We start from the raw sequence: 27,977 nt of genomic DNA, 5'->3' as shown, positions 1-27,977 counted from the left end.
CGACGACGGAGATTGCGTTCTGCGTCGAGCGAACTAAATTCGAAGTTAGGTTTCGACTTTTAGGATGTTGAAAGTTCTGAATTTGTGTTCAAGCGTGTGAACACTGGATTTTTTAAAGCTCCGAGGCTGCGACTTGCATTCGAATGTTCGAATTCGAACGTCAGACGCGGAACGATGTAAAGTTCCTCGAACGGCGGGGGTTCCGCGGGAAAAGGAGGTTGCCTCTAACCGTCCCGCGTTTAATATCCAGCGCATCCTTTCGCTTTCCGCGTAACGCGGTAGATCAGATTACTCTTCGGCATGAATTATTCTCGACATTCTATTTAACGGCGAGGAATTCGCGTTCCCTCGCCACGTGGTTACCACAGAGGCGAGAAACTGTTTTATTATGAACGCTCCCGCCGCTCCGGCTCCGGGAGCTGTGTAAATGCTCGTTCTTACTACAGCTTCGGCCGTAGCCGCCGCGTTACGAAGCGCTCTCTCTCGCGGCGAGCAGTTGCATGCGAACTCCATTCAGTGTAAATCATTCTTAGGAAACGTACCGCGTCTCGCGAGAGCTCCCCGTTCGATCGTGACTCTTCCCGGAGTCCTTCCAGTTCGATTGCGCGTTGAATCTCGAAAAACAAACTGCCTCGAACGAAACGCTCCGCCGGGCAGTCGACGCGATGCTCGCCCGACGAGAGCTCGCTCGCCGCGCCTCGACAAAGAGGACGCATCCTTGGCTCGGCTTATTATTCATAAGAAAGGCAGATTCTGAATAAATCATAATAACGAATGCGTCAGAGGGTTCTGACGTCCTCCGGTGGCGATCGCGAATGCACGCCGCGCCTCCGTCGCGGCAGGTGCTGCCTCGCCGTCCGTTGCAGCACGCGCGCGATCCCTGTACGATACCGGTGATAGCGGTAATCTTGCGTGCAATCGTCGGACACGATACCCGAAAATTCACGCCGCCGACCGAGAACTTCGCGAGCGACGTCGCGACGTTCCGCGAGCAAACAGCTTCGGTTCTGCCGCGCAAACACCGATAACGAGCCTCTATTGTGGCGGTGTTTAAATGTAGGTCGAGCGAGTTTCAACGTTGACGCTCCGAAACGGCCCACGGTCCACCGATTCCAGCCCGATGGCCGAGCCTAAACTCCAGTTCCAGCGAGTGGCCGCCGGGAACGAGCGTGCGGCCGGAGACAATGGCGGACGAAGAGGTCGAACGGCCGATAAAACTTACGACGGGGAACCGGGGAAAGGAGAAACGAAGGGGGAACGCGGATTAATTACTGAAATTCATTCTCAACTGCCGAAATTTCTTGCTGACCAGCTCTGGAAATTCAAATCGTCTGAAACTCGAATATCCGAACTCTAGATTCGATCACACGAGCAAGAAACCTCGCTTTCTCGTCGCGATGCTTATCTCTATCACTTTCCTCTGTTCTCGATATTTCCTCCTCGCCTTAGACGAACGTCGCCAGACGGCGAAATGTTAATAAGACTCGACATTGCTTTCCGCGAATTCGCCGTGCCCGTGGCTAGAGAATCAAGGGGTAGAGAGACGGAGGGGAAAGGGGGAGGAGAATAGAACAGAGAATCGACGAGAAGCGACTCCGGAGCGGCGAGGCGCGCGAGGTTGCTCGTTAGGTTCACGGAGGTCAGACTGTAGGTGATCTGGCCCCGGAGGGTACGAACTCGGGGCATGTAGACCGGAAGTAACGTCACACCCGCGTGGCTCTGAATGCGCATACCGGATGCGTGGCATCGGCTCCCCATCAGAGAACCATCAACATCACATTCACAATTCCTGCACATCGCCGCCTCGTCGCACATCACATCACATCGCATCGCATCGCATCGCATCGCGTATAACCCGCGTCTCCACGCTCGCGCACTCACGCACCCGTTTTCTGCCCTACACGCGCGGCAGGGAGCTCGCTCGCTCGCTCGCTCGCGCGGCGTCGCGCAACGGTTCTTCTCTCTCCCCGTCGCCGATTTTTCGACAAATTTCTCCTGGCCGCGCGACCGCTCGACCGTGCCCCGTGCGCAACCAGTCGAGAAGCTTTCTTCCGCGCCGGGAGATTCGACGGTGTAAACTCCGCGCGGCGCGGAGCTCTCCCTTTCTTCTCCGGCGCGGCGAGACTACGTTTCGTGCTCGTCCGATTAACGTTAGAACCGAGTATCGAATTCGTTCTTTCGTCGCGTATCGCGGGGAAGAAGTCGACGCTACGACTACCGAAGAATTGGAGCAGTTTCGATCTTTAACCCTTTGACCGTGGCGCGTTCAAGAGTGAAACGGACTAATCATGTGTTTGTATGGAGATAGTATTTATGGGAATTACATTCGATTCTCATGGAAAAAATTCCGAGCAGGAAGCGCACGATGCCAGCAGCCGATAAGCAAACGGGTTGCGCATTGTTTAGGATGATTTGAAAGAAATTAACGGCGCCTATGGGCGCTGTTCGTAGTTGAAGGGTTGATACGAAGAAAGACGAAGAGCGAGATGAAAGAGATCGCAAAGACGGATCGACGTTACGAAAGTCTAGTTAGATTGTCGGCTCGGTAAATTCGAATTACATTTGATTTTTCCGTCTGCAGGAGGATCATTCCGATACCCTTCGCGGACGGGTATTATTCCCGTGGAGTCGCGGCGTACGGATCGCGGTTTAGGAAGCCCGGCTCGCCATTAGATCACTCGTAAAACTGAACGATCGGACTCGTAATGGAAGAATGCAACAGATTGGCACAGAAGGCGCACCGGGGATCGGGGATCGAGGAACGCGCTCCCGCGGTCGTTACTCTCGTATGCAGCCCCGCGATGCGTTTAAGATCCTTGAATGTTTCGAGACTTCTCGGGTATAATTTCCGAGGCCGGATCGTTACGAGTGTGCAGCGGCCCTAATAACTCTCGATAAAAGGAATCGAACGGTCGGTGTTACTCATTACGCGCGATTATCGTCGTCTCGTTATCATTAACACCGCGGCCGAACGATCGCGTGGTAATGGAGTCGTTTCCTCGAGGACGGAGTGTGCGTATCCTACGTTAGAGAAGCCGGCGCGACGTTGCATCGGTAATCGCGTCGTCGTATTCGCCTTTCCAGCGAAAGCATCGCGGGAACTCGCCCCGCTCGAATCGTAATATCTCGATCCTGTAATTAGAAGTCGTTGAAGGCCTCGCAGGATGCGCCCGGGACGGCCGCAGGGATACAAAAGAACGGACGGAGAGCGAGCGCCGGGATCGCGAGTAATTAGGAGAAAGATATCGGAGCTACTGACCTTTGGTTATGTTCAGGCGAAATCGTTCCTTCTCCCAGGAGGCGAAAGAGGCCTCCAGCGCCTCGGTCATCTTCTTGTTGGTCCCAGGTGTTAACGGCGGCACTTGCGCCGGGATATCTGAAACAATAAACCGTCCGGTTACGACTCGTTCCTCGCGCGACCAACCACTTTCAGCCTCGGGGATACCGTGGCGAGTTTTCTACCGAGTTTCCGGGTGGGTACCTTCTGCAGGAATAATTTTCGCTTAAATACATCAATCGCAACGGAATAATTCGTAACGCGCACGGTTCGCACCCGGTTCGATGAAACCGTCGATCCAGAACTTCAAAAACCACGTGTACCGTGTCATTTTCGAGTACGCTCGTAACCGGTGAAATATCCTGCGAAGAATATAGTCATCGGAACCGCCAAAATTCCTACGAAATGGGTGTCGGCGACCAACAAGTTAGGTCCGCCCGTAGAAACGTCGGAGCGGGTGGATGTGTGAGAAGGCAGGTTAATGGTACTTCTCACAAAGCGGCGCACAGGCGGGGAGCACGCGCGCGCGTACGAGAGGAACGGGCGAGGAAAGGAGAGGAGAGAAAGAAAGAGGAGGAGAAAGAGAGACAGAGACGGCGAGCGAACTGTGCGTGGACGGAGGAGCGAGCGTCAGGTGTCGCGTCGGCAGGAGCAGCGAAAGCGAACAGGCGAGGGGGGCATGCACACCATCCTAGATAGCATCGTCGTAAAGAGGGGTGCAACTGCCGGGCAGGTGCAGGTGCATCGTCGTTGTAGGTACGCTTGCTCTATGCCGTGCTCACCGCGGCGGACGCCGCGATCGCTGTACACCTTATGGCGCTCACGCGAAACGCTCCTCTCTCTTCTTCTGCTCCTTCGCCGTTCTCCCTCCTTCGCCCCGTTCCCGTTTCTGGAACACTTTTTCCCCCGGCCCGACCGTTTTACGATCGCATAATTCGAGGGAGATCGAACGCGGCCGACGCGGGAAATGAACAGTCATTGCACCTGATTCCCCGGATTATTCCCCGTGCCCGGAGAGTCGCGCCCTTCTCCGACCGCAGTTTCAACGCGTACGTTGGAACCACGAATTTCCGTGTCACGGACGATCAACGACAGTTGTGTCATGAGAATTCCTTGTTGGGATAACGTTTCCCTCGGATCGGGTATTTTTGTAGGAAGAATACGTGGAGTCTCGACTTTGCCGAGATGAAACTTTCACGTTCGGAGTACCAAGTTGCAAACAAATGAAACTACTGGAACAGCAAGAGATAAGAGTATAGTTTCCTTATTCTCTGTTTGAGCACTCGAAATCTAATTTAGAGTCCGCAGGTTTCGCAAACAATCCTCGAAGCGTTAAAAATAGACAATCAGGATATTCGTGACTGCATCAATCGAGAGCGACGCGAGCGTTTGCGAGCTGTTATTTATAAGATTCATGTCCGATGATCGAGTGCTATCGCGATCCAGGAATAGCCGAGGAAAGTGGACGATGTTTTTCGGCGGCGCTGGCGCGAGAGGCCGCGGAGGCCTCGTCGCCGGAGTCCTGCGTCGCTGGTCCTTTGTTTCCACGCCAGCCGGCGTGTATCTTATCGGGCTCGTTTGCCTCGCGTTTCTTCCGTTTACGATAGAAACGGGAGTCGCTCGCCTCGGCCAGACCGTGTTTTTCGCCGCGAGCTTTTCAATATTCACCGTCGCCGCGAAGCTTTCCTCGAGCAACCCAGGCAAGAGAGAGAGAGAGGGAGAGAGAGAGAGAGAGAGAGAGAGAGAGTGAAATTGTCGTCGCGACGCGAGAGACCCGCCAGCGTGGAATAAGAATATTAAAAAATGTATGGGGGTAGATTCGATGCGATCGTTACGGTGCCGAAGAACTCGGGTGTACTTGGTTCGAGGACGCCGTGACTCGATAAAAATCGTGTACCTCGGCGAACCCGGGGATGTCTGCACAGCTGGATTTGCATGGCTGCGAGTAGCGATGGGTTCGCCGACGAGTCGACTCGACCGGCTGCGAACCAGTTGCCTCCGGACCGAGTCGAGTGGAATTCTCCGAGGGAACGCGTGGAAATTGGAGCGTTCGAGGGAGAAACGTGCCTAACCAACTTCGATTTATCATTCTACTACCGAGTTATTCAAATTCTCAATGCATTCTTGACTCTCGACATTTTCCGCTCCGCGCGAAGATTGAATTTTCACGCTTCATTCTAAACAGACGATCTATTGCATCGAAATATCGAAGATTCCAGAGACACTGTTCGCCAACAAGTTAATATATTTCGATCAATTGCTAATTGCTCGCGTTTACGGATAGTGCAAGCGTACTTCGTTAACGTCGATTCGATAGGAGACATCGACGAGTCGCAGAGTCGAGCCGGGCGCGGAGCCATCGCTAGCTGCGGGCTCCTCGCGCGACGCATCGCCGAAAGTCCATTAAGTATGTATGGCGTGCACGCACGGTAAGTCTCCCGTAACCCATAAGCACCTTTGTCTCAACTCGCACGGGCACACGCGCGCGACTGTGGGGCCACGTACGAACACGCGCGGCCGCGAATTTGCATACCGCCGCGCCGCCCCGGCCCTCGGCCGGCCGCGGACGCGCAAAGTGTCGATGCATCGTTCCCGAGCCGAAGACCATCGCGTCGCGCACCCGACTGACTCGACGACAGACCCGGCTCAAGGATTTACTGCTAATTTAATCCGCTAATGACCGACCTTTCGAACAAACCGACGTACACGATCCAATGATTTATCGGCGTTTCGGCGAGCCGCGAGCCTCCGGCGAGCGAGGAACCACGGGATTTCGGATCCGCGAATGGGACACGATCGGAATCGTCGGGGCTGCGAGTGCTGTTGTCAGCCGAGGTGAAACGATCGCTCGGTCATTGGAATTGCAGGGTTGACGAAGAGAATGACGATTTTTTAACAGGACAAACGATAATGGCCATATTTTTAGCATTACAAGAAAATATGAAATAATAACGTTATTCTGAAAGTATGAAATCTCGATCGAACTCCCCAGGAATCAATTAACTAAAGAAAGAGAATCGCTATCCATCTCTGATTTCAGTGAGCGTTAACGCGTTAACTTTTACAACTTTCTTATAGCAACCACAACAGTTTCATTAAGACTTCCATTTATTTTCGTGTTTTCCGATCGACTAATCAGTTCCCCAAGAAATACGTCCGTCTTTTCAATAATTGTCAAGGAAACAACGATTTGGTATTACCACGGTTAAAGGAATAAGGATCTTTCCCACGAGGAGCTGCAATTCTTAAACACCGGGAACGAAGAAATAAGTTGATCCTTTCTCGTGTAAACGACAGAAGCGACTGGCACGGAACTTTCGATGTCAGATGGCAAAGTTCGAAAGGGCTCGGTGTCAGGCTCGGGAGAAATTCCGGAGGCGCGGGTGCGAAGTGTATCAGCCGTGTTACGGAATAATTCATCGCAGGCCGGGGGACGCGGGCGAGCGTGTAATGGAAGGAAGAAAGGAAGGAACGTCTGGCTCCCGGAGGAGACGAGTGGATGCCCCACGTGCCACGGCGCAACGCGTCGCCGTGGACGGAATCTCAATCGGCGAACTTTTGCGGGAACGACGCCTGTGGCTGGCTCGTTGCGAATGCGCCGCGCGATCGGCCAAGCCGAGGCGTGCGTAATACGCGCGCGATCCTCCGGATTTCGCGGACCCTGGATCGCCAACGCCTTATCGCTTATCTAGCTTTGGACCTCCGTGATAGAGGAATCCTCGCTCGACGGTTTCAGGGACTTTCGAGCGAGCTGTTGGCTCTGTGAGACACTAGTTTCAGAATGAAAATTTCAGTTTCCTTCGAAAGCTGAATACTCTCGGTCTAAGCGATTCGGCTAGTTGAGACTGCTGGGGACTAGAGTGAGCTAGAGTACTCTGTTGATTCATTATGGATAGAAGTTATAATTTTAATTAGGTAGCGATGTAAATGGACTCTCCTCAGTGTTAGTTCTAGCGTTAGCATTAGAACTACCGAGCGTTTAATACGACTAATATGCGATTCCCATAAGAATTGTGACAATAGATTATTTTCAGTTTCTTCAGACATTCATTATAGTATTCAAATGAAGCTATTGACTTTCAAAATCATTTCGAATATTCAATGCTTCGAAGATATCAATAACTGCTGAACGAAAGAATGGAAACTAGTCATTTTGAACGGTACGTAGTTCTAACGTTAATGTGATTCGCGAAATTTTTTCTCGAATTCTGATCGCGAGCGGGACTTTTGAAAGTAGTGCGAGGGGTTAAGAGAAAGAGGATCGGGAATAGTCGATTAGATCCGTTAGAGCCTAGGGGCAAGCGCAGGTGCCAGCCAGTGGTCGTTCCTCCCTTTTTTTTCGTGGACAAAAATTCGATATCGAGCGATCGAAGCCAAGTCGGCCGCAGTGACCATTGCTTAATCGAATGGAAATGCAAATGAGCGACGACCCGCGACCCAACCGACGACACTTGACCCGGCTCGCTCAACATAAATTTGCATAGGCCGCGTTATTTGCGGCCTGCTTAACCGGCCACCATCGCTACCTACCCTCGTACCAATAATCATACACCGCAGCGCCACGAATATTCCGTTCGGCCGATAACCGTCGATTGTCCTAATAAACGCATTTCTATTCCGAGGCAAGATCCATCCTCTTGTCCGCGCGTTTTACGGCTAGCCTTTGCCCGGTCTCGGCTAGGTGGCCGGCTCGGTCGAATTCGTTAACTCCGTCGACCGACTTTTGCCTGGGAATAGCTCCCGATTAACGGCTGTTTGCATGCGAGATCCGATCTCCGATAATTCGAGCTTTCCCCTAACCGAGAATTTCGGATGCTCGCCGATACTTCGGGACCGTCGAAAGGGAAAATCGACTGAAATTTCCTCGACGTTCACCGGGCGACGAGGGATGGCGGAGTGGAAAGGTTCGCCGGTTAATCGCGGCAGATAATCGATTCGATCTCGACCGCTTCCGCGAACGCGCGAAATTAATGTCGAGGCGGCTGCGCGCGCGATTTGGTATTCTAAAGGCCGGCGATCTGCATTTTTCGCTGGGCCCGGCGTGCACAGTCACGTGGCGGGAAAATGCATCGCTGCTTACAATTGCAAAGTACGCCGTCATCGCGACGAACGAGCATCGGACGATCGCGGAAAATGGCGGAGACGATTCCTCCGGCTGCGCGACGGAACGTTTTTTTCGTCGTTCTATTTAAGGTGGAGTAGTTCACGGGGGAAATTTCTCCCGGCGCCGATGGTCGATCGAAAAAAAAGAACGATCGAGGCTCCTCCGGCTGCTCACGGGGTCGTAATTTTTTCCGTCCGCGCGCGGAACACGCCGCAGTCCGTTTGTAGACGAGTTTAACGGACGCGGGGCACGTGCTGGCAACGTCTTCTGGCTTATCCCTCTTTCCACACCGTCTCTGGAATATACTCTGCAGCCAAACAACTGCGGCAGCTGTCCTGAACAAACTACTAGGCTCGCGCGGCGCGCCTCCAAAATCTTCCTCAGTCCCGATGTCTTCGGAACGATCACGAAACTCGAGTTTAATTATCATATATATCCGACGTCGAGCTACATTACGCGATACTTGATATGCAATTGATATGGATATGGACATTAATTTCGACTACAGCAGAACTACCGAGCGGCAAAATCGACTGTTTCGTGTTCAACGAGACTTCGGCCTATATTTCAGTTGAGACATGTGCAAATCGATTTCAATTTCTCTGAGAAGCATTCGTTTCTCACAATATCTATGGAAGTAGTAACTTGAAATTTCGACTGATCCTCGTAACGCTGAAACGAGAACCGAATGGACTCTGTCAGGAGAAAAATCACGTCTGCGAGAAGACGAGGTCCCTTGGACGAGCAACGCGAAGACAATGAGAGGAATAATATCGTTCCGAAGCGACGGTGGTTCCAGCGTCGCGCTAAAGGCGTACAAAAGACCGAAGCGGTTTGCAGGAGCGACACAATGGCTCCATGGGAAAGATTCCATTATGGCGTCTGGCCGTTCGCGCGGATACACCCACGGCAACCCCTTTCCTCGGCCCGACGCGCCGCAAAGAGAACGCCGATCGCGTTTCGCACGCAAGAAAGTGGCCGTCAGTCATTCGCGGCGTGACCCGTGATTCGTTCCCGACATTTCTGCCCACCCCGTCCCCCTGCTGCCCCGCGAGTTTTAGCCGATCCTAGAAACTCCGGCCGTTCGTGATCCGCACCGATGATTAAAACGTATTAAAAGACCGATCGGTGTCGCAACGCCGGGCGACAATTTTCTCCGGGGAATTGGAAAGTTTACGCCGTTCTCCGTTTTCCCCGGGGACTAGAAAATTCCTAATTATTCGCCGAGTGAGCGACGTGTCCGTTCGATCGGTAATCCGATCTCGCGCGCGCCGCGGCTCCGTTGCCGGGTTCAGCGTCCACGTGACCCGCCGCACCTGTTGCTCGCCGAGTGCGCGCCCCGGCGAAACCACCCACCCCTCGAGGGCAGGCGGGACGCGACGGTTCACCCCTAGCGGCGTGGAAATTCGGGCGGAACGGGGGATGGCCCGCCCCTGGCTATATTTAACGCGCAGATTGCCGTGCAGTCGTCGACGACCGACGTTTATGCGTTACTTGGGAACGATTGTGATACGTGTCGCTGTCCAACGAGAATACTGCGTTTAGGTTGAAGTGCTCAGGCTTATGGGGAGGTTTCTCCCGAAGTGTCCAGAGAAGGGCGCAAAGTGAGGACTGTCGTCAGTGCAAACAGTTGGTTTAGGCGCGTCGCAGTATTCGCGAATAGTTTCTCGCGTAGAGATACGCACAGTTGTATTGTATACAGGAAACTCGGAACCAGAGTGTAACGATTTATAGAATACGTTGTATACGCGATAAAGCACGTACGGAGTAAAGTGTGCTCGTTCGAGAAGATCGTATAGACATTAAGGAATATTAAGTTCCAACAGTATGCGATGCGATGAACGTTGAACGGGAACGTTCAGCGAGTAAGTTGATAATAGCGCAAGTATCGTGACGCCAGTAATTGATAATCGTCGGTACTTATCTTTGCTGCGAAGGAATAAGCGTCGCCTGAACGCCGGAAGATTTTCGTGGCGGTTAACGCGCTAATCTCGCGGGACGCGTTTCCCTGGGGACGGGGGAAAACCAGTGGCTGATCCCGGCCGTTCTCGTATGGTCAACGGCTAGAGATGGATACGTTATCGCCGGTTCCCGTAACTTCCACTCGAACATCCTGTGTAGTTAAGAAGCAAGGACGCGCTGGCCGCGGTTTTCCTCGAAAGATACGGTGACCAGGACTCTCCGGCTTCTCCGAGATAAATCTTATCTAGCCACCAGCAGATTGTGCGCCAGATTCCGATGGGATTCCCGGCTACGCCCTCGGTCGCTCGTCTGCCGAGAAGGGAGGGCGAAGGAACCCTGCGGTTCCTAATTGCGACTGGTTCCCGGCGATTAGGACGGTTGCTAATGAGACACCGATGCTTCGCGACGGAATCGGTTGCGATCGTAGGGAGATCGGTGGACGACTGGCTAGAGGATTTTCATCTGATACTAATTCGCCATTCGTCGGCACGGTCACGCGCAACCGATCGAAACTATAAACAAACCACACGGAGGAAGAGCTTCCGTGCGCTGTTTCGCTAAACATCGGTCGCCGTCCGACAGCGGAGGCTCGTTCGAAGGAACCGAGGCGAAGCAGCGATTAATTTACAAGCTAAGCGATCCAGCGACTACTCGTGTTCACCGCAAACCGCCGGCGCGGTTCGGAAATCGTGTCGCGCGACGCCGCGACCACGGTTTATCTATTGGCCGGCCGATCGTCCAGGAAAAAAGACGACGACGACGACGACGACGGCGACGGCGATCCCGATTGCGGCGTCACAGGCGATCAGTCGTCCCGATAACTGCCGCGAGGAGCAGCGCGGAACGATCCTTGCTCCACTGGCGAGCCGATAACGCGATGTTAACAAGCGACGGCAACATTGTTGGACCGCCGATTATCGCGGGCCGCGTGTCTCGGCCAGATAACGCCGGACACCGGCCGCGCTGCGGTTAATTATTAGTCCCGTTTAATCGGCGAAAGTATGAGACCTGACGTGTTAATACCAGCCGCGAGGTCGTTGAGTCCGCTGAATGGACGACGGGGCGGAAACTCGGAAAATATATACCGCGATCCGCGAGTGAATAATCGGCTGCGGGACTCGGTGCCCGGCCGCCGCGCAGCGCGGCTGGAAACGAGACGCGGCTTGTGGGAAGCTAGCAACGCACGGCAATTTACATTCTTCTCGTATCGCTCGGGCACGTTCGGATCTGCTCGATGATTCTTAACTGGGAACCGTAATGGCCCCTTATTTCGGTGAACAGAATGTCTCGGGAAAGGTTGGCTTCGATAGCCGAACGTTCGTTGGTGATTACTGCAAGAGCTAGATTTAATTGTTGGATTGTTGGGTAAATGGGTATGCGAGTTCGAAGCGATTTTCAAATAAGGGAGAGACGAAGATTTTCCACAGCGACCGATCCCTTAACACGTTAAGCGCCATGTCAGCCACTGGTGACTGACGCTTCTGAATGACTAAAAAACAGTCGTAACATACAAGACAACCGATGCGAAATAAAAATGTTTAATAAGGCAACTAAGTTGATAATAGTGTAACGCAAACGTTGCAAAGAATTCATAAGTATTCCTACTTTTCTTTGTTACAAAAGACAAACTCTATGGGAAAACGCTTAAGATTTTCGTGGCGCTTAACGCGTTAACGTTCTCCCGTCTACCGCGTACATCGAATGGAAATTGATCCTTGAACCTGGACGAACGTTGTCGTTCGGACTCGGGTAACGAACGAAAGCGTGAGTGCGTAAAAGACTCGCGCATCCGAAGAATGCGTGTTCGAGGCGACTCGACGCGGCTGTCGGATGGCGAAAACTGCAAAAGACGCGAAACGGATCGTTGAAACCCTATATCCCGATGAAACGGAACGATAGAGCGACGCCGGCCCGCCCGGAGCATATAACGTATCAACGGCCGCGGGAACGGCGCGGAACCAGGAAGATTTTCAGCCGGACTGTCAGCAACAAGTGGTAGCGGGGCATTGTTAGCCGACGATTATCAACGGCCGCGTGTTTCGCCGAGATACGGGGCCAAGCCGACGTGTGCGTCCCGCGATAACGTCGACGCATGCCTGGCCGACTTCCTGAGGCGGTCCGCGACGGACGGATCCGTCGACGATGACGCGAGCAATACCGCGACCGCGCGCACCGCCGGTTTCGCCCGACTGCGCAAAACAATCCTCGGAAATTATTCGTGTTCCCCGTTCGTTTCGTTCCGTTTTCGTTTCTCGCGTTAGAAAAACCCCGTTCGATCCGTCGGCCGGACAGTCTCGGCGTATCGGTACGCTCGCGAGGCGACGTCGACCTTTCTCTTAATGCGACGGGGAGCAGCGATTTCCCCGAATAAATGCGCGGATAATTAAGAGATAAATTGCGACTACGATACGCGGGGAAGGTGGTTAATGAATTCGAGCGGGCCGGCGGCCCTTAAAAGCGAACTTTACGGTGGTAATTGAAAACGGAGCCGTTCCGGCTGCCTTTAAGTTCCTGTCGTTTGATACTTTTGTCGAGTCCCATGGACCAATTATCGTACCGCGGCTGATTAGCCGGGGCTGGCTTCGCCTCTCCCCGGTCGTGCCAGATAAAACAGCCGATTACGGTGAATCGGTTATCGTCCGGCGCGCTTCGTTACAAGGCCGCGCCGCAGCTTTTCCACCGGCGGAGAAAACCCGCCGGGAGCTTCGAATATTATTGAGTGCGCCGCTAATTAACGGGCGCGGTGCCCGGTTCCACGGCTACGAGCCGCGTCGCTCGCGGAAGGGCGCCGCGCGATGAGATAACGAACCGATCGAGACGCGAGTGGCGTCGTTTACACGCGAACGCTCGCTAATTTCGAGCGTCCCGCTTTCGGTGGGCGTGGCGGCGAATCGATCCCCGATAAGTGGAACGGATCGGGGGATGGGGAGATCTAGTTCTTTCGGTCGCCTTTATTCCACGAAGCTCGAGCAACTTTGCGGACCGACGCGGTTGCCGTTTCGAAATCGACGTTTCTATGGAACGACAGCTTCGGGGATAAATTCGAATTACTTGGCAGCTGAATCGACGTATCCGGACTCGTCTATGGGAACTCTGGGACGTCTAGCGAGTGTTCGATCGACTCGCGACTCGGCTCGCGCGTTATCGAATGGATCTCTATGGTAATTTCTCTGAGAAGCGTCTGCTGTCTTTGTAATAATCGCGAAAGGAATCGGGAGTGTGTTAATCCGACTAATTCGGTAGTTCTAGTGTCAACTAACGAGGGGAGGACAGAGGTCCGAGCAGATCAAAGATCCGAAATCTGGAGCGCGTGCATGCGACCCGCCTCTTTGGAGACTAGAAGCTCTGCCAAACACTCGAAATAGCGGCGCGAGGAGATCGCGGAGCCTGAAAACCGAGAGTTTCCGGGGAAGAAGAGATCGGACTGGACGCTCACTCGGCCTCGATCGATTCGATCGACCGGACTTGCAACCGGTCAACTGTCGATGGATTTCCAATGTTTCGTCATACGCGTTACTCGAATCTGCTGCGCGTTCGAAGTGTACGCTCGCCGTTGCTCGATTCCGTTGCACAGCCGGCGAGAGATCCTTCAAAACTAAACTCCGCTGTTAACTGGTTAATAGAAAGCGGCCATATATTGTTCCGCGATTCGACGGGAGGGATTCGAGCGTGCGCCGCGGCGACGGGAAAGGTGAAATTGCCGCGAGATCTCGCGATCGTCCGACTTTTTCCATATCCTCCCCTTCTTTCCTCTCGTTCCTGGCCCTGCCTCGGATGATCAATAACGCTAATGGGTAAGCGGGACGAAAGTCGAGCGTTCCTCGAGAAGGGAACGGGCAGCCGTCGCTCGGCTACTACCGGTTTCGAGAACTTATCGAAATGCTACGTTGCGGCGATCCCTCGCCTGCTCTGTTATTAATTCGCGAGATCCTCGGGACGATTCGACGGTTTTGCACAGGGTTGCCGGGTAATAGAGAAACGCTCGACGCGACAGAACGCGTAGGGATCGACGGGATCTCGATAGAATTCCGCGGAGACCTCGGATCTCGCGGATCCGCTAGGAGAGGATCGCGACCGGCGCGCCGATGTTCAAGGGAGAGTGGCTCTAGCCGCCAGGTGGAAAGAGAGTCGCGCGCGAATCACTCTTCGGGCTCGGTGATATCTACATGAACAAAACGGATCAAGCCATTCGCTGGAACCGGTTGCCAGGAAGAGGCAGCATCGTCGGATAGCTTCTCCGCTCGAGATATATCCCCTACTTAGGGCCGGGTACGCTCGCTCGGCCGTGCCCGCTCGGCTCGCGCGCACCGCGCGCACCGCTGTAATCCACCCGTGAGATTTATCATTAACCCGCGTTTCAGCAGATGCACTTCGAGCAAAACTCCCAGTATAAATAACCGTGCACGCACCGCCGCGGATATTAATGCCTCCCGAGAAATAATTCGTGCCCCCCCTCCGCCCCTCTCCGGCGATCGACTCGCGCGCGGCCCGATCGACCGCGTTCGACTCGCACGGGAGAGGAGAGGAAACAGTGCGCACTCTCCTTTCGCCCGGAGAAATGATCCGGTTCCCGAAAATTGAGAAATCTTACGCCGCCCCCTTTAAGGAGCCCTTCGATCGTTCCGTTCGGAATTTAATCGACCACTGCGGGACCCGTACGCGTACGCTCTCGCGAGCGTTTATAAGCCCGGCCGAGAACAATCTTCGTAATAACTGTATTTCGTTCTTGCTGTTATAACCAAGTTGTAACGGTGCATTGCGTAGAAGAAAAAACGGAGCGGCGTTCCTTTCCGCGTGTGCTCGCAACGACGATCGGGCATCGATCGTTCGACGGAATTTCGAAACGGATGTATCCTCCTCGCGGGGAAGCGCCGTTTCCTCGAGGTACTCTATGGGAACTCTGAGAGCGCGTGTATTCAGATTTAAATCGAGTCGTTTCAATTGCTTTACTAATTCCTCGGAGAAGACAGTCGTCTTGTCGATGACTGTGAAAAAGAACTCGGAAATCGGTGAAGTCGAGGCATTCGATGGATCCAACGCGAACGGTCGAGTTCGAGAAGCAGGGGGTTTCCGTTTTCGAGAAAGCCGGCTTCTCGAGTGGGGGAAGGGGCTCTCGCGCGAAGGGAAGGGACCGGGAGCGTGTCAGGGTCAAAGGTCGGCCGCTCCTCGAGGAGCAGGCCCCCACCATCGGCGGGGAGAGTCCCTCCAACTGCAGGAAGCGCTCGCTCGCGCGCGCGCGCGCGTGCAGCCGGGACGCAGGTTGGCGTCGACGACATCTGCCGCGATCGCTCGGGCTCGGAGTCACGTTCGCGAGCCCGTAAACTGGTCGTCGCGTTAATCCGCCGGCCTCGGGAGTCGGGGTTAAGCCCGAGCGAGAAGCGTGCCACGAGGATTAGCCGTCGGACGCGATCTCGCGACTCGGCTGCTCCCCATTCATGAGTAACTGTAAAAGTTCCGTGAGCGGGACGCGGACGCTCGAGCGCGAACTGAAATTTGGAAGCGAGTCGAGTCGAGATTCCCGGTTTTTCTCTTTCGAGTAAGAAAGAGTAGAGGATGAATCGACGAAAGATGCAGGAGAAAGATAAAGTATTCGGAATGCACGCGGTTGCCGATACGAATCGCGGTTCGACCTCGGCGGACGATTAACCGTGGAAAACGAGAAGACAAAGGAAGAATCCTTAACAGACCGATAACGTGTATCGAGCCGAAGGGTTCAGCGACGCCGGTAGCGCGCGAAGTTACTAACCGTTCCCCCTAGCATCGGACAAAAGGTGTAACGACGGGTAAGGCTTCGGTAAAGAAAGGGGACGGCTGGGTGGGTTCCGTACCTCTGGGCCTGGCAAAGGACTTCATGGCCTTGATTCCCATTCCGGCATAAGCGTCGCCGCCGTAGTCAACGTGCATGAGTGGTGTCCTCGCGTGCTCGGCGTACATGCACGAGCGATCGCCGGCCGCGCGCGCATATCACACCGGCGCGAGACGGGTCGATCGGTCCCGTGTAGTCGCGATCGATGGGTCCCGGCGGTCAAGGCATCGCGGCGATCCAGGTTGTCCGCGGCGGTCCTATCCCATGCTCGGCGATCGGCGTGTCCTCGATCCTACTCTGCCTCCTCGCCGTCGATCTTCCGTCCAGCCATCGAACGTTGCGGCCGCGTTCGCCGACACTGAACGCCGCGGCAGTGGCGAACACTGATCCGAAGAAGACGACACTCTCGAGTAGCTCTCGAAAACCGTGGTCCGCCTCTCGCACTGGATTCGTCGCGCGTTACGCACGCGAAAGCCGGCCGCTCATCGCGCTCTCGGATCACTCCGCGGCCGCTTCCGGCGAACTCGGAGAGCCGCTCGCGCCGCGCGAGCACCCGAAACACCGTCGCGTTCTCCTCGACGCGCCCGAGCGAACGTTCTGGTCCCGAGGTGCCGGTCGAAGAGGAACGGTACCGTGGAGCAGGTGAAACGATGCGCGAAGAAACTGGTCCGGGACGGATGCGAGGAGGAAGCACGAGGCCGGGAGGCGCGTGTCGCCGCTCGAGGAAGCCGGTCCCCGCGCGAGCGCCGCGTCCAGCATGTGTTTGCTATCAATTCATAACCGCGACCCGCGGGCTATTTCCGAATACCTGCTTGCGCAACCGGCGACTCGGCGACTCGTCGACTCGGTCGCGAGGGTAGGGGGCGGCCGACCGCTCCAGGAGGCGGCGGCGAGGAGAGGAGGGCGCGCGTATCGCGGGCCTAATAACGCGGCCGAGCTCCGAAAATACGGGGACGCCTCGGTCCGGGACACGCTCCAGTTCGCCGGTCGGCTTTCGTCTTTCGGGACCGGGATGCGTCGGCCGGGTCGCACTGGCAAACACTCGCTCTCTTGACGCACCTACTGCTCCTCTTCGTCGCGCGCACTCACCGGGGAACGAACCAAGGCGGCGGGCACCACGGACGCGCGATTCGAAGAACTCGCTCGCGGCACCGGGCCGCGACTCGCCGGAGGTTTTTCGGAGCGGATCGAGGGATCGAAGATCGAGCGGGCTAGCGAGCGAGCGAGCGAGCGAGCGCGCGCGCGCCACGGAGAGAGTCGGTCGAGCCGAAGCGCCACCACCGTCGAGCACGTACGACCGCGTTCCGCAGGTAAGTGCGTACGCGCGCGAGGAGAGAGAGGCGGAGGGCCGGTGCCCGGGGGAAGAAGACGAACAAGAGGCAGCGGCGGCGCCGCGCGGAGGGCACCGGAGGAAAACGGCGGAAAAGAGAGGAAACGAGAGGAAACGAGAGGAAAACGCTGGAGGAGGAGAGCCGGCCGAGGAAGAGTTCGCGAGCGCGAGAGACCGTCGACGCTCGTCCTCCGGGCTGGAGGAGGACGAGGAGGAGGAGGAGGCGAAGGAGGAGGAGGTGCAGGAGGAGGAGGAGGACCGGCCGATCGCGTGCGTGCGTGCGTGCGTGCGCGGTGGAGGGAAAGAACGAGAGAGGAAGACGCCGAGAGGCAACGCGCCGCGAGAGGGGATCCGGAGTTTATTCGAGCCGGCGAGGTGGGGCGGCTGAGCCGGCGGAGGTGGACGCGAGCTCGTTCCTTGTCCTTCGTGCCGCCGAGTCGTTGGATCGCTGGATCGCTGGATCGCCGAGTCCCTGAATCGCTCGATCGCCGAATCGTCCGATCGCCGTTCTGAATCGCCTGGACCCAGGGGAGGTCCGTTCTCGACGGTCCCCGGTGTCTATCCTTGGAGCGCAGCCTTGGACGTCGAAGATCTCGCTCGACAAAACGTCGACGTCCTCGGTGATGCGGTGATCACTGATCCTCGAGAGATCGGGAAAATCGGCGGACACCGATGGCTCCGGGACAAAGAGACAACGAACCGACGGACGTACTCGGAGGAAAAGAGAGGCTCCGAAGAGCAGAGCGTCTCCCGGTCCCCACCAATCGCGGTGCACGCTCGCTCGCCTAGCCTCGGTGCTCGCTTAGTTTTATGAATGAATACTCTCCCGTCGACGCGGCGAACCCACACTGGCGACGGCGCGCGCGACGCTCCGCGCGCTCGTCTCTCTCCTACCACTCGGCCGCTCCGTTTTCTTCTCCTCGTCGCTCGTCTTTCGCTTCTCTATCGATTGCGCGCTTCCTCCGTCCTCCTCGCTCCGGTTCCCGGCGCGGCTTCCGTCTCTGCGTCCGTCGCCGTCCAACCGCCGCGCCGCGGCCATTCATCTTGCTCGCTCGGCCGCGGCACGGCTCGCCTCTCCTCTCCGTTCTCGGGCTCTCTTCTCGCGCCGCCGTCCGCTTCCACCCGCTCACGGGCGACGGCGGCTGTGTGCGCGAGTACGAGGCCTCGCACGCACGCGCCACACTCTCGCGCCGACGCCCGCTCGCTCCTTCATTCGGCCCGCTCTCGGTTCATTCATGCCGCGCGTCTCAACCGGGTTGCCTCTGCCTGCCTCCGACCACCTTCGCCCCCACCCGCCTCCGCCGCACTCCGCGGCCGCGATCTTCCTCCTGCCTCCTTCCCGCGGACGCTCTGACGTCGCGACGCCAGCGGAATCGCCCCGGCGGAGCCTCTTCTCTAACGCGCGTTCGGGGAACTCGCTTTCGGACGCTTCCGAATTTTCCTGCCTTTCGTGTTTGCGCGGACGACCCGGAGGAAATGAGAGACTGGAGGTGGCGGTAGTCTTTCGTCGGTGACGAGCGGATCTTCCGTGTCCAACGGACAAATCTGCGAAACTTATCGTTGCGCGTACGATTGTCGGACTCGCTTTGTTACCGATTCTCCGTTGAAACGGAGTCGAAGACGAGCTAACAGTACTCGCTCGACCGGTGCATCCGAGGAACTTATCTTTCCAGTGCGTTTCGCGTAGATAACCGATAATCCGATAACCTTCGGAAGGATCGTTTCCGATGGTCTCGTTTGTACGGAGACCGGTGAGTTTCAACGTATCCGCGAACCGGATTCTCCCATTTCGCTGCACGCGTTTCGAGCGCGATCCGCGTGACGATACTTTCTTCGATGACTAACGGGAACGGTTTCATCGCGGTGGAAACGAAACGAAACGAAACGAAACGAAAACCTCGTTACGCTTTGGCAACGGCGAGTACACCTTTTCCAGCAACGTGGCCGGCTCGCGTTGCGCAACGAAGGTTGTTTCGCGTCGCAATCGACCGTTCTCCCGCGAGCGGCGATAAACATCGCCGCCGGAGAAGTTTCATTCAGGTTCGGCTCGCGCGGAAGCGGCCGCGTAATATCGCTCGCTCGCGCAGACCCCGTTTCAGCGGGAACGATCGACGAGAGAACGCGCAGCATTCGGCGGCACGTAATTACGCGCGCCGCTCGAACGCAAACACTATTTAACAACGTCGGTAATTCCCGGCTGTCCCTACTCTCCCGGCCTCTGTTCCCTCCTCCCTCCTCCCGCGCCCCTCCACCGGCCGAGTGCCGTTGAAACGCGGGGCCGAGGATGCTGCCGAGCGACGAGCGTGATTAATGTGAAACTTCTTGCTCCCGGGCGAGGCTAAAAATTTCTTACGGGACGCGCGCGTTTCCGGCAGACCGCGAGGCCATTCATAAACTCGCCCCGATACCCGGCCACCGGTTCACGCCACATTTCTTTCGGATTTTTCGGAAATCTCCGAGCCTGCGCGCATGCCAGCAACGAGATCCCGCCGATACGTGCGACGTAACGTAACTTATTGCTCGAATCCAACGAATATCGACGTCTAGGCTGAAGAGCTTGGACTTAAGGGGAGGTTCTCGATCGTCGTCAGTCGAACAGTCGGCTGAAGCGCAGCAGTTCCAGGAATAGTTTCTTACATAGAGTAACATGCACTTAGATTACAGAAAACGCGGAGCCAGAGTCTAACGATCTATAGAATACCACGTTTTATACGCGATAATGCATGCGAAAAGATCGTCTACACACTAAGGAGTATTAACTTGCGACGCTCGTCGTTCTCGCGACAAGTTCGTTTCTTCGTTACGCGGAAACAATCGCCGATGCGGAACATTCGGCTCGTGTGCATTTTACCTCAACCGACGGCAGAAGCATCGTTCCCGGAACGCGTTCGTTCGACGCGATACGTATGCAAATCGGATCGAACCCGCGCTGAATCTCCGGCCATTTGCATAGATAAGGGACGATTTCGCGCGCGCGGAAAGTTTCCGCGGCTTGCGTCGCGCGAATTAGCCAATTAGCGGTCCGCGACGGTGGCTGCTCGCCGGGAAACCGTTCGAACGGCGCGGAGAGCTGAAATCGATCGACGCGCCCGATTATTATTACCCTGGGCGCGTTTCAACTGGGTTTTACAAAGTTGCGAGCGCGTCCGCGGTGTCCCGGCCCATTATCCCAACCGGTTGGCCGCCGGTCGACCGATAAATTAGACGACGCGGCGTTCGGGGACCTGGCTCTCGGAGCTGGATCCAGCTTCCTAATCGTGCGCAACAGGTGCGACTCGCCGCGAGCGCGATAAATTCGCGGCTCAGCGGGGAATATACGATAAGAGGGGACCAGGATCCGCGATCCTGGGGGTTCCTTGTTGAATCTATCTCGATCTCCGCTTGAAAAACGAGAACCCGCAGCTCGCCGGCGGTTTGAAACGATTTCTACCAGTTTCGGAGCCAATTCGACGTCGCCGTGTGTTATTAACTCCTTCGCTGTTCAGTGAAACCGGGGAATCGGTTTGCGGTACTCGATTTGTTCGGTACGCGGTGCGAATTGGAATAGAAATGTAGAGGAACGCGATAGAAACGCATATTTCGGAACGGTACCTGCAAATTAATTCCGCGTTGCTTGTTCTTGTTATTTGTTCACTGGCGAAATCAGGGTCGAAAAGCGAGTTCAGTTTAGAAACTGAATGGCGCTTTTCTATTTTCAGAAGATTGTAAGTAGCGCGATCGTTCCGTTATTCCATTTCCAAGCAGGCGATGCCAATGATAAAAGTAAATCGTTAAAAGAACAAATGAACAAACATAATTTGCGCGTAGAAACTGATTGGCCAGCGAGTTTAGACAGAGGAACGAAGAAGCGCGACCGTTAGGTACTGGAACGGTTGATTGAAATGAAATAAGCGCGCTCGATTCGATTGTACGAACCGACGGCGCTTTTAGGCAGCATAACGGGGAGGCGCGAACGAGCCGCCGGCAGCCGCGCGGTTTAAGGAGCGGCGGCAGGTTGATCCGATTTCTTTTTATTCGCTAATCGTGAACTGGTTCTATGTTTATACTATCGGCCGTGGGAACGAATTCGACCGCGATACCTCGCTGCCCACGCGGGATTTCTCGATCGGAGCGGATATCGGCCGAGGAAACGGTAGCGGGGCAGTCCTGCCGATTCGAGGCGCGCGCCTCGTGGAAATAGCCGGTCCGAGTTCCGGCCGGCCGGCCGGCCGGTTCATTGAGAAATCCGCGCGCAGCATGGCGCGGATATATTATTCGGCCGCGGACGGCCGAGAACCCGGAAGGCGGCGCGAGAAAATCGTAACCGTCGAACAACGAGGCCCGTGGATATTAATAAAGGCGGAAGGAGGCGACGAAGAGAGAGAGAGAGAGAGAGAGAGAGAGAGAGAGAGAGAGAGAGAGAGAGGAGAGACGAGCAATAAGACCGCTCGGTTGGCCTGGACTACTAACCGTTATCCGAGGATTCGCCAAATCCGACGATCGGTCTAGTCGGTGTCTCCTCGAGGTTTGTTTAGTCACTGAGTTCATTGTTTCCACGGACGCGTCAACCCTTTGCGAGGGGTGGCTCTCGAGCAAGTTCCTAAAGTTTCGTAATGTTAAACCTTGCACGATCGATACGTGGAATTTTGAAACAAAACAGCTGTGTTTGTTAATGTACGCGTGTCGCCGATGGAAACTATAAACGGAACACCCGGCGGATGATTCTTCTCGCCGCTCTACCCTCTAGCGAGCGTAACACTTCGCCGTAATCGCGCACGTATTTCAACTCGACGTGCACTCGTATCGGGATGGCGACGTGCCGTGGCAATTTCTGTGATCCCGGCAGCATTAGCCGTACGCGGAAACACCGGGATTACCGGGAATAATAAGCCGAGAGACGCGCGAACGGACGGGGAAGAAACGACACCGGATGATAAAGAAGAACGAGGAGCGGCGAGGAACGATCGAGGGACGATCGAGGAACGCGGACTCCGCGGCAGGAAGAGAGAGGACGGCCGCGAGGAGGAAGGAAGCTGCGCTTGGCACCGGAGCTTGTCCGGCCGACACCTACGGTGATCGGGAGAAAGGGGAGCGACGAAGAGAGGGACACAGCCGCAGAGAGAGAGAGAGAGAGAGAGGGGGAGAGGGAGAGAGAAAGGAGACCGCGAGAGGGAAACGGTCGCGCTGATAGAGAGCAGAAGCTGCCGGCTCGGTGCTGTACGCTTCGCCGAAGGCTGGGCAGGTTTTTGCCCCGTTTTTTACGCCGTTTATTATAACTAGGAAGCTGCCGGCGGAGAGCCGCGACGCTGATCGCAGCATCCACGGTGCTCGGAACGGTTCTTCTCCATTTCGGACAGCTGCTCCCGGAGAGGATCGAGCGTTGTCTTCGCGACGGAGGAACCGCGATGTGACAGTGGCTACGCGGTTTCACTTTGATGGATCGGAGAGGTATATCGGGATTGTCTACAAATTGAGATGTCCACTGTTTACGAGAACTGTTACATGGAACATCATTGATAAATGGAAATATATCAAAGGAACAAAGAGAGGAAGAGTGCAGTTTTCTATGCAAGATTCGGCGCACCTAAAGAGAATTCGAAGTATACGTCAGGATTCCGTAACGCCGAGTGAACGAACCTCGATTGTTCTAGGAACGATAGAACGAACTACACTGTATGTCCGCAAACCCAGTGTTAAGAGACCGCGAAAAAAAAGGGAGGCGATCGTTCGAGAGAGGCGCGCGACGTGTAGTTAACGGAGGCGGGATGGAGAGCGTGAGAACGCATAAACTTATAAGGCACGAAGAAGAGAGCGAGGAAGGGAGGATGGATGCAGGGAACGGAGGCGTGCTAGCTCCTTTCCTCGCCGCTGGAAACTGCTCCACGGAGAACCGTAGGATAGCCTATCCGTAACACGCCGCTTCCTCCCCGGCCTCTACACCTATCTTTTTCGCTCGTTTATTTCGTCTTTCTGCTGCCCCCCCTTTGCCGCGTCGATCGCCTGCGCTCCCGAAGACGAGCGGAGCCGATCGAGAGCCCGCGGAACACGCGTCGCTGCGGAATTTTATACAACCTCGTCGGGCTGGGATTAATTCGTCGTCATTTTCTACTGCCCGGATGGAATCTCGTACCCGTGCATGCGTCCAATTTTCCGTATCGCGAGGATCGCATCTCGGGGAGCATTCCCTGGGAAACTGCGGCGTTTTTCACGTTTCACTTTAGATACGAGAGAACGAGTGTTGGGATACATTGATATAGTGTGGACTTGCACCGATCTGGAACGTGTGTAATTTCGAGATGGTTTATGACAGCTTTCTCGAAGAACCGAAAACAAGAAGCTCGAAATCCGAGTGAAGCATTAGAGTGCACGCTGCATCATTGAGCTTGATGAAGTTCATATTCACTTCTTACACTGCGTCTTGAACTAACTATATTAATGAACGTATCAAAATTAGCCAACAGAGCGAAGGCAATTTAGACGAGATAGTTAACGCGATTTCACGCAGTGAAGTACACAAAACGAATACAATACCGAATAGTTTAACCGAGATACAGAATCGTCGAATATTCGTCCTGCAGACGAGAGAATCCTAATAATTCGATTTAGGAGCGACCCCCGCGTGGTTCGACGTTCAATCGATTCGCTACGAGAAAGTCCGAGCGTCCAGAAATCACGGTCCCCACGAAATCGTGCAGAAAACCGGAGCGGAAGCATTAACGAGAAGAAGTCACGGTTACGTGGCCGTGGGCCATGCGCTCTCCCGCTCGGGGTTACCGGAAGTCGAGTGACCGTAGCGGGGCAGGTGAGCTGCTCGATCCCTCGATCCACCTCCCGCTTCTCCCTCTCCTTCTCTCATTCTCTCTCTACCTCTCTCTCTCTCTCTCTCTCTCTCTCTAGCTTTGTTTCTCTGTCGCTGCCCGTTCCTCTCGTTTCTCTCTCGGCGCAGCGCGAAAGAAAGAAAAATGGAAGGAGAGCCTGTAAAGGAAGTGACGTCGCGCACCGCGAGCGAGCCTCGTTCACGCTGGAACGGGAGAAGGTGGTGTGGTGCGCGCTCCACCTTCTATCACCTAGGAAAACAGGCCATAACTCTTTCCTGTGCCGCCACCACCACCACCGTCGCCGCCGCACAACCACCACTGCCTCTCTCGCGTCCGACAATGGAGATCGCGCGTAAACGGATGGGATCCGAGAACACCGATCCAATCTGGATCGCGATACAGAGACTTCGATTCCGCGGGAATACGCGTGTTATGCGCTTTGCCGAGCGCATTATTCCTCGCAGGACACGCCTCTGTTTAGGATCCGTGTGTTCGCATAGTTTGTTGCTCGACCGAACTCTAGTTTCTTGGATCAAAGTATTTCGTTACTTGAGTAATTAACCTGTTAACTGCGCGACTTGCTGCAGCTATACCTTTGTACGCTAGGTTTCACGCGGTCTGCGTATCATAAACGAAACATCGTTAGATGAGAGTATAATGTGCACAACTATCGGCGGAAAATGAATCGCACCGCAACGGCGTTCAAAAAGTCGAGCCGTTTATTCTGCAAGTTACCTAAGTCCATTTTCAAAAAGATCGAGTTAATCGATACAACGGTTTGTTCCGAAGAATCTTCTCATTGTTTAATGGGTTCTCCGTCTTCTTTAAGTGGAATCGAGCCACTTTCGGGATAAACGTTTCATGCACAGGACACACCGGGACATCCCGATCGACGCGACCGCAGTCGATCGCGTAACGTTCCCCGCGGGTGGCGCGACGCGTGAAATCACCGAAGGACGCGCTCGCTTTCTCGCCGGGGGTTTCGGCCGGGCCGCGCGCGCTCGTCGACGACATCGGTTCCCTCTCGCAACGACGCCAATTATTGCGGCACATCGGAACGCGGATCGTTGCGTGAAAGTCCACCGTTCGTCCGGCCGTGCGAACGACGGAGAAAGACCAGCGCACACCTACGGCCGGCCAAGAGGGACAGAGAGAAGAGGAGCAGCGCGCGAGGAGGTGGAGGCGGAGGAGGAGAACGCGCCGGAGGAGGAGGAGGAGGAAAGCCAGAGAGGAACGGGGAGGAAGGGAGAGAAGAGGCGACAGTTTCCGGTCTCCCTGAGCGCTCGTTCGCTCCGTGGCCTCTATCCTCGTGTGCTCGCCACGAGCATTCGGCGAGCGTTTTTCCAATGTCCTCTTCGACGAGGATCGGCGATCGCCGATCCCTGGTTCCTTAACCCAACGATGGAAGACGCTTTGCCGAGATCGAACTTTCGTGTTTGCAACATTAAGCTGCAAATGATTCGACTACTTGAACAGCAATCGGTTTCCCTATTTTCGATTATTAGAGCATTCGATGAGCAGTTCAACAGAACAGGTTTTGTATGCTTCAAAGAATCTTCCGCAAAGGGTTAATACGTTGAGGTCCGTGTCGGTCACTGCTGTAAGATGAGTCTTGTCGAATGAAAATGTATAAAGTACACAAGTTGAGAATAATTCAATGTATAGATTCTGATGCTAAATTCTTCATTATTCTCCCTATTTATCTTCGAAAGAATAATCTTCGGACACTACAGTCGACCGATAGCGAACTCATAAAACGAAGGAGCTTCGCAGGTCGTCCTACAGCCAGAACCGCGGCGAATAACGCACAGGATTCTCCGCGGAACGAGTTCTCCGGTCGACTCCCACGTACGCAGCTCGACCACCTCGAGACAGGTGTTCGAAGGTGTTCCTCGCGCGCAGCGTGCCGACGAAACTGCTCGCCCCGGTTGTCCCGAGGAAGCTCGTCGGACACGCGAAAAACGCGACCGCGACCGAACGAATCGGCGTCGTACCGGTTCCGTCCGATGTCGCAAAGAGAAAACCGCAGAGGCAACCGGGAGCGTCGAACGGAGGATGATCCCGCGGGTTTCGAAAGCGGAAAAGGGCGACGCGGGGAGGGCCCCGGCTAAATGCCACGAGCAATTAACTGCGGTTCTGTCGTTTAATTACCGCCGATTGGATTCGACGAACCGGCATGATTGATCGACTTTATCGCCGCGCGACAAATGAGTCGACGCTTTGTCCGTGTCCCAGGATACACAGCTGGGACGCGCTCCTCTCCCTTCCATTCGCGTTTATCTGGCTTGTCGATCATCGAAAGCGGGAGATCCGACGATCGGGACGATCGGACAATCGCGACGCGTCTGCTTAAGCGCCTTTTTTCGTCCGCCTCCTCTCCTCTCCTCCGTGCCGATGGTTTTTTCGCGTGGACGTGAACGACGACGTCGACGGCTGCGGTTTCCTAATCGAACCCGCCGCGACTTTCGTGCAATTACGCGACGCGTTGCGCAATCGCGAAAGGAAAAGCGGCTGTCCGATCCGATCGCGGGACGATATCTCTTCGGCATCGTCGAATATCGTCGTAGGGCTTGAATCGGTCGACTCTCCGTTTCTCGCGACTCACGTTGCTCGGATTAATTTACTTTCGATGCGGTTGCGAGGTTCTACTGTACGCAGAGGACAAATATTGAGTTACTACAATACACTGCTAGTTCGTTTCAACCTGTAAACCAATGGGTTCGCGAAACGGACGAAAAAATGAGAGAAGAAATTAAAATCTGATCTAATTGCACGTCGGTTCTACCGTTGAATCGAATAATCGAGGTTCCAGCGTGCGTCGGTTTCAACGTACGAGCGACAACGACGTCCATCGAGCGCAGAAGTCGCCGGTTCCCACGATCCAGCAGAAAATCTCGTCGAGATCTGTGGATCGTCGAATCTTGTAAATTAGTACGAGGAATCGGCGAGGAGGCGAACGGCGCCGTCTCGTTTTAATTTCAGGACCGAGCCGAGAAAGAACGAGCGAAGAAAAAGAAGGAGGCGAGCGCGCCTCGGAGGCAGAAGGGAGGGGAACGCGTAGTAAGCGTAGTAAGACGCGGCCGGAAGTTCGAAAGGGGAAGCCCCCGGTGGAGGCCGGGGAACCGGAAACGGCCGAATGCTCGTCACGAGCCTCGCCGGCCGGCCCGAAGAAAACCAGCCAGAAAGGAAGAGCGCGGAGGGGAGCGAGACGGAGGACGCTGAAGCGAGAAAGAGAGAGAAAGAGAGAGAGCAAGCGAGGAGCGCGAGCCGAGAGACAGATCGGTTCGAGAGCGGAGCTCGAGGGAGAAAACGAGAAAACGAAAGGATTTTACGGGCAGAGCCTGCTAAACGAGCTGCAGATCAAAGGGCCGCGTATTAATTGATATTAATTGCTGCTCGGTGCTTCCACGCAGGCCGCGGCGGCCGGGCCTTCGCCGCGCGGCTCTCGGTCTTCTGCTTTTCTGGTAAGATTATGGATCGTTCGCGGCGAAAATAACTCTGCCACCGACCTACTTCGTGGCGAACCGTGATGATGCTCCGCCGATCTTTAATCTTTCGCGCGGGATCCCCGGCCAGCCCGATATAATTGCGCCGCGTCTCTCATTAAAGAAATTTCTCTGGAATTCTAGACTTTTGCTCCGGCCACCACTTTTTCGAACGATTACCCTCGGCGCGCTGCCACGGCGGCTGGCAGCGGCAGA

General features: G+C 55.3%; 1 protein-coding gene across 8 annotated transcripts in view; it reads right to left on the bottom strand.

Moving 5' to 3' along the window:
* The window catches only part of pnt (ETS transcription factor pointed), a 127,175-nt gene that overhangs the window by 28,694 nt on the left and 70,504 nt on the right, over positions 1-27,977 (bottom strand). For 7 of the 8 annotated variants that reach the window (XM_031980018.2, XM_031980022.2, XM_031980023.2 and 4 more), the window contains one exon: positions 3,260-3,376. In XM_031980018.2, coding sequence (XP_031835878.1) covers positions 3,260-3,376 — 117 coding nt within the window. Of the gene's footprint in view, positions 1-3,259; positions 3,377-16,171; positions 16,472-27,977 lie in introns of those variants that run through there. The other variant, XM_076372699.1, reaches the window with a different exon arrangement.

The sequence above is a fragment of the Nomia melanderi genome, chromosome 12, assembly GCF_051020985.1.
Source record: "Nomia melanderi isolate GNS246 chromosome 12, iyNomMela1, whole genome shotgun sequence".
NCBI lineage: Eukaryota > Metazoa > Arthropoda > Insecta > Hymenoptera > Halictidae > Nomia > Nomia melanderi.
This window is presented reverse-complemented; position numbering and strand designations above follow the sequence as displayed.